Source organism: Nilaparvata lugens, chromosome 1, assembly GCF_014356525.2.
Source record: "Nilaparvata lugens isolate BPH chromosome 1, ASM1435652v1, whole genome shotgun sequence".
Taxonomy (NCBI): Eukaryota; Metazoa; Arthropoda; class Insecta; order Hemiptera; family Delphacidae; genus Nilaparvata; species Nilaparvata lugens.
Window position 1 is genome coordinate 98,885,888 of NC_052504.1, and position 7,759 is coordinate 98,893,646.

Consider the following 7,759-nt stretch of genomic DNA (forward strand, 5'->3'; position numbering starts at 1 on the left):
TAGAGACAAATATGTCACCGGTTGCAGAAATGATGTCAGGTGGGGGTAGTGTTAGATACCTCCTCCTATTACATAATGATGTCAGGTGTGGTGTAGGGTTAAAATTACCGTCACCGGTTACACTGTTATAACTTGCTGTATAAAATAACCATTTTATACAATATTTTAACTATTTTATACAGCAAGTTATAACAGTATATAGAAGCTCGCAATATTATTGATCGTTCTCCTATAAGTTTTATTCGAGAATACTTCCCACGTCACTATAAACAGCTTTTAGACCCGGACTCTTGAGGTCCACGTTATAATGCAGTACTTGATTAGCACTGATGTTGCTATTTGTGTCTATCATTTGACAATTATTTTCTAGCTCGCAAATTTGCCGGATCGTTTTCAACAATTCAGAAATATAATTAATTAACAAAATATATCATCTCAATTATGAAAATTCATTACTCAATCATTGAAAAATATATTTCTAGACGATTAAAATATAATCGATTATTTTCAACAAGAATGAACAGTTGATATTACATCAGATATACCGGTATCAGCTAAGGCAGTGGCAAGGCAGAGAATCGGCATCACTGTTCTCCTATCTTTCTCCACTCCCATTATAACGTGGACCTCACTATAGTTTGTAATTCAATTGAAGAGCGGAATGTTTGCCATAGATCAACCAACCTTTGTTAGATGGTCGTTCCTTGTCTTTGCATTCATTTTCCATCAAGTTGACTCCTTCGTTTGAGATTGATTGCTCCACTTGTACAGGGGTGGCTGATACCTGCAAATATATTATACATTATAGTTACAATAGATGATACACCCACAAATTATATGGACAAGTTCATTTATTTATTACTAGCAGGTAACCCGTGCTCCGCAAGGCTCCAATTAGCAGCTTGACAAACTGAAAACTTGACGTGCAACGAAATCTTGAAGAATTGAAAATAGTCCTATAACCATCCTTGGTGAATAAAGAATGTACATGCAAAATTTCAAGTTAATCAGTCCAGTAGCTCAGACGTGATGATGTGTCATTCGTTAATTTGAAAGCGCTGCTCTTTCTTGGCCAGTTTTCAACATTGATGCTGTTTTAATTATCTACAGTCCGAGCAAACCTTAGTTTGCAGCACGGGGCTTTATGGCCAAGAATACTATTCCAATATAACCAATAGGAGTACACTGTTGCCGATTCTATCAAAAATGTCTACGCTGTATTTTTCGCTCTTTCTCTAACACAATTGGCTCTCTGGATTTGGTGAAATCTGGCAATACTGTACTCCGTAAGAGCAATGCTGCGATACAAGGTTTGCACCTACTATAGATTAATAAGTAGCTGTGGAAAGCAACTTTGAGAGTTCATAGGTTTCATTGCAGGGAAATAATAGATTCATTTCAACACAGAATATTCAAATTTAATATAAATAGTATTACATTATTATTACACATATTTCATAATACACAAGTGACAAGTTATTTATCATTATGAGAACACAAAGATAAGAATAGAATAGAATTTATCTTTTAAAAATATTTTGAGGCTAATGACTCAATAGAACATCACAATTTGACATAACCAGGCCTGTAAACACAACACAATACAATACAGCACAATAAGTACAAGGTTTATACAACACAACAATAAACATTCACAAAAATTGGACTCTAATTGACATCCATTTACTATAATATGTACAGTACATTATTTTCTATTAATTTAAAAACCCTCGAATATAAGTTTCTCTCCATATAAGGGATTATTTACAAGGAATATTACAAACAGATTTCTGAACCTCCTATCTGTTGATTCAATAATTGATTTGTATAATTGAAATGAAGTATTTTGTAAATAAATAATATTTATACATAGTTGAAGAACGATCTGGCAAAGTTGCAGAGGTAGAAAATGATACCACTGTCTGCTTTGTTGATTGATATACAAGGATAGCAACGCCAATGTTAATCAAATACTGCATTATAGCCTTCTCTATTTCTCGATTCAATAATAAATTTACATAATATTGAGATAGAGTATTTTGTAGATTAAGTATATATCTACAATGTTGAAGAACGTTCTGGTGAACGATCCAAATGTGAAAATATTGCACTAATGTCTCATGTTTTTTTCTATTTATACCGTATTGATTGTTGCTTAAACCTCAAATGTGGGAGTCGGCTTATTTTTTCATCTATTTATTCATTTTACAATTTTTACAATGGGAGCTTACGTATCTATGAATACACTATTATGTAGCTAAGAACAATATAACATGATACAAGAGTTTCTATAAAATTAGTTGAGGCTTGGAGAAAATATACGTGTTTCCAAATTGTGCAAAATTTCAATTTGTTCATGTAAGCCCATATAACTGGATATATTCATATTGACAACTCAGCATCGACAGTGTTGTCCAATTGAATAGATCCTGTCATATGGACTCGCATGAAAAGATTGAAATTTTGCACAATTTGGCAACATAAGTCACAACTTATGTTATACACACCATATTGATATTTGAAAAATTAATTCATAATAATTGTGGATGGAACATCCAGTCAACTTATTTTGCAATGCAAATCTACCAAATAATTTAGTTTTTTTTAATAAGAAATGTATTGGAGAGATATTACACAGACAACACACCAATAGAGAAGAAACTCAGATATTCTAAACTGATGTTTGACAACGCATATTATGATTCACTTTTCCACACTGAGAGAACTTTTTCTAAATACTGTACACAGGACTGGTCTCTCATTGGTGTGAGTGCGCATATGACAAGTTAAATTACCAGACTGAGAGAACCTTTTCGCACAGACTGTACACTGGAATGGTTTCTCTTTCGTGTGAGTACGCATATGCAATGCCAAATGACTAGACTGGGAAAATCTTTCTGTACAGACTGTACACCGGAATGGCTTCTCTTTGGTGTGAGTGCGCATGTGAACAGTCAAATTACTAGACAGAGAGAACCTTTTGGCACAGACTGTACACTGGAATGGCTTCTCTTTGGTGTGAGTACGCATGTGAATAGTTAGATGACCAGACTGAGAGAACCTTTTCGCACAGACTGTACACTGGAATGGCTTCTCTTTGGTGTGGGTACGCATATGCTCAGTCAAGGCACCAGACACAGAGAACCTTTTGGTGCAGACTGTACACTGAAAAGGCTTCTCTTTGGTGTGAGTACGCATATGCTTAGTCAAGGCACCAGACTCAGAGAACCTTTTGGTGCAGACTGTACACTGGAATGGCTTCTCTTTGGAGTGAGTACGCATGTGAATAGTTAGATGACCAGACTGAGAGAACGTTTTTGTACAGACTGTACAATGATAAGGCTTCTCTTTGGTGTGAGTACGCATATGCTTAGTCAAGGCACCAGACTCAGAGAACCTTTTGGTGCAGACTGTACACTGGAATGGCTTCTCTTTGGTGTGAGTACGCATGTGAATAGTTAGATGACCAGACTGAGAGAACGTTTTTGTACAGACTGTACAATGATAAGGCTTCTCTTTGGTGTGAGTACGCATATGAGCAGTCAAATTACAAGTCTGAGAGAAGCTCTTTGCACAGAATTTACATTGATGAAGCTTTTTAGAAGTAGTCTTGCATGAAACCCTCCCCTCTCCTACCATTTCTTCATTGTTTCCTTCTTCCTCCTCTTCTGCAGATGAATCACTCCCACTATCAGCTGATGATGGTTCCTGAAATCACAAGGTTCAAATAACAATCAAAGAACTTCAATCAATCAGCAAGTGATGTAATTCACACATGACAAATCACAAAAATCCACATTCACAATATACAGAGTGTTTAATTTAAAACAGAACCTGTTGCTCATTAACCTGGACTAAATGTTTTATTTGGAAAATGCATGATTTTTGTAAAACTGTTAAGATACTGATTCTAATGTTTATATGACTGGAGGTAGAGTAGGGATGGCTATTCATTCCTTGTGCATAGCTGTTGAACTAGTGAAGGTCAAGTATTTACTTTTGAACACAGGAATTCGCTACAGGACTTTTTATGTAGGGATCATTTCAACAGGATTGTGACAACCACATCCCCTGATCTGTCATGTTTTGACTTTTTCCTGAGGAGCTGCTTAAAGAAATTTTGTTTACCGGAGCAATCCTCATACCCCACAGGAATTGATTATAGACACCACTAGTGATGTAAAATTCCCGGGAATTTAAAATTGAGGAAATATTCCCAGGGAATTCAAGGGAAATATTCCCACATCTCTTAAGCTCAAGGAGTAGGGATGAGGACTTTCGATATGTTCACGTTCCAACTAGTTCAAACAAAGCTGCGAAGTCAAATATTGTGTTCCAAACATTCCCTCCAAATTTCCCTGACAATTGATCTATTGTTGTTAAACTGAAGATTCCACACTCAACACTATAACGGCTGCAACATTCGTTGGGAGATGCGTAAAATAATGAGATCATAGATGAACTTGAAGAGAATATGATGCTCTATGAGCCCATGTTTAGCACGGATTTTTTCAATGAATCGTTAAAAAGTAATAAGGCCAAAAAGATGAAAAAATCTGAGCTGGAAGGGGTTTTTTTTCAAAATGTGATAGGCTACCTTAGAGAGCTCATACCTAGAAAACTATGAGAGATATGGAAAATGTTGGAATTGAAACTTGTAGGATAATTTGTGAGCTTTAATATTATGATTGTGTTCGACAAAAATTTCCGAAATGCGCATATTATTCGAGATATTTGCAAAAAACAAAATATGGCACTTTCAAACCACCCCACCACCTAACACAGGGGATAGGAGTGAGGACTTTCGATATGTTTACCCCCTTGCTACCCTTAGAAGAGCTACGGGGTCAATAATTGTGTTCCAAAATTTTCCCTCTATAATCTTTCATTGACTGGACTATACAAGTATTTAAAACACAGTGAGTGAGCAAAAACAGGTTCAAAAAATGATGATTAATCGATTATATCAATGTAAAATGTGGCTGAGCTTGATCAATATCAAATAGAATGATAATTTATTGATTATATTGATGTAAAATATGAGTGGGATTAAAAAAAATATTTATTATTTATTTTTTTATTTTATTTTTTTATGAGTGGGATTGATCAATTCAATCATTTTTAGATCAATTTAATAAATTCCCAAAACTTCTTGGCATCGGAAATATTTCCAGAAATATTGCCAAATCATAAGTTCCCTCCCACTGGGAATATTCCCGATCCACATCACTAGACACCACTAATGCTATCATGAGACAGAGAAAAGCTAACAAGAGTTGCCAGGAACATGGTGAAACGTGAGTAAGTGCATTGAAATGGATGGACAACATTTTCAACAGCTGCTGTAATTTCGCAATTCAAGTGTTCGTGGATCGATTGTTATTTAAACAATGGACAAACAGTTGGGTTCTGTTCCAAATTGAACACCTGTAGTTGTTCTAACATTAAATGATGAGACGGAACTTTGCTCTGGAAGATCATTGGAAATGATCAAAACATTCAAATTTATTATGAATAATATTACATTCCTATTTCATAATATACAAGTGACAAGTTATTCATCATTATGAGAGCAAAAATATATGAGTAGGTACAATAAATTATCTTCAACATTCGAAATAACATCCACACTGAATCTTATTTGAATTTATTGAACGAAAATGGGCTTATATCTTATGTGAATTGTTTTACAAGGGTTCCATTTCAGGGAACACCTTCGTGTTTAGATCATTATTTCGGTAATGTTCACACTAATAAGCACATTGAACCCATGGTATTGAAGACTTGTATTACTGATCACTATGTTACTTCTCTTAGGGTTCGTTGTGAAATAGACTTGACTAACAATGCTGCTCAGTTGCCACTTGTTGCCACCAGGCTCGATTATGATAGGCTTTTGTCTCTTATCCAGTCTGAGGGCTGGCAGTCTGTATTTTCTAGTAGGGATGTTAATGTTTCAACAGATAACTTTGTAGCAACTCTACAAAGCTATATTGAAAAATCCACTATAAATGTAGCCAAATCTAGTTCGAGGTTTAAAAAAATCAAGCCATGGATTACTCAAGGTTTAGTATTTTCTATTAGAAGAAAGCAAGCTCTATTTAACAAATGTAAAAAGGAACCATTCAATTTAAATCTGAGAAATTATTTTAGAAGTTATCGAAATAGATTGACAGTCCTTATTAGAGAAGCTAAACGATTGTATTATAGCAGAAAAATTGAGGAGGCTGGAAATGATGCAAAACGGACTTGGAATGTAGTTAGGGAGGTAGCTGGTTGTAAAATAAGGAAGGAGTGTTTGGAAGAAATTGAAATTGATGGTAATGTCTATAGTGCTAGGGATAATCCCAATATATGTGCTAATGCTTTTAACGATTTTTTCATCTCTATAGGAGAGAAAATGGTACAAAATATTCCTAGTGAGCCTGGTGACGATTTGCAACCAGACAATCCCCACAATCCGCAAGATTATTTTACTTTTCAATATGTATCAGAGACTGAGGTTGTGGAGGCGATCGAGAGTCTTAGAGGTGCATCTGGGCCTGGTCATGATGGCATTACTGTATCTGTTTTAAAATCTGTTAAAAGTATTGTTGCCTCTCCACTCAAACACATTATTAATGTAAGTTTTGAACAAGGTATTTTTCCAGATTCTTTTAAAACAACTGTAGTAAAACCAATATTCAAATCACAAGACAAAAGGAAAATTACCAACTATAGACCTATAAGTTTACTTTCGAATTTGGCTAAAATAATTGAAAAATGTGTAAAGAGACAGCTACATAAATTTTTGGAAGTGAATAATATTCTGTCAAAAAATCAATTTGGTTTTAGAGAGGGGATGGGAACACAGGAAGCAATTGCTGCTTTTGTTCAAGAAACAATCTTAAACTTGGATGTAGGTAGGAGACAAATAGCTATTTTTCTTGATCTTGCAAAAGCCTTTGATACAGTTTGCCATGATCGTCTACTTGATTGTCTCCGTAGCCTTGGTCTTGAGGATGTGGCACTGGGATGGTTTTGCAGTTATTTAAAGAATAGGCAACAATGTGTTAGAGTCAATAACACTGTTAGTGAATATAAATCTGTTAAAATGGGAATCCCGCAGGGAACAGTGATTGGACCTTGCCTCTTCCTGATCTATATTAATGACTTTTGTAACCTTAATTTAATCAATGGGAAATATTGTCATTTGCAGACGATGCAGTTTTAATTTTTCATGAAGAAAACTGGGCTAGCACATATGACTCAGCTGCTAGGGGACTGGGAGAAGTAAAAAAATGGCTTGATAGAAGAAAACTGACTCTGAATTTGTCCAAAACAAAATACATCTCTTTTTCCTTGAATATACAGAATCAGCCAGTTAATATGTCACTTGTTTTGCATTCTCCAAATTGTCTTAGTCATGTAGATTTAGGGTGTTCAGTTAATTGTAATGAAATAGAGAAGGTTAGCAGTATCAGATATCTTGGAGTAATGGTTGATCAGCATTTAAAGTGGGATGTACATTTGTCGCAGCTTACTACACGATCTAGAAAACTTATTTATTTATTTGTGAAATTACGTTCTGTTTTGCCTATGAAAGTCATGAAGATAGTGTATTATGCACTGGCACAGTCATTGCTCCAATATGGTATTGTGGGTTGGGGTGGTGCATATACAAATGTTCTAAAACCAGTAAAAACAATACAAAATTTAATATTAAAAATTATTCTGAAAAAGAATAGAATGTATTCAACAAGATTGGCTTTTTTGGAAT

General features: G+C 34.9%; 1 protein-coding gene across 1 annotated transcript; it reads right to left on the bottom strand.

The window, feature by feature from the left end:
• Positions 1-1,396: 1,396 nt before the first annotated feature.
• Positions 1,397-4,197, bottom strand: LOC111061747 (gastrula zinc finger protein XlCGF17.1-like). The gene has a single exon (XM_022349444.2). The coding sequence runs from the start codon at positions 3,637-3,639 to the stop codon at positions 2,704-2,706; it is 936 nt and encodes a 311-aa protein (XP_022205136.2). The 5' UTR covers positions 3,640-4,197; the 3' UTR covers positions 1,397-2,703.
• Positions 4,198-7,759: the final 3,562 nt, after the last annotated feature.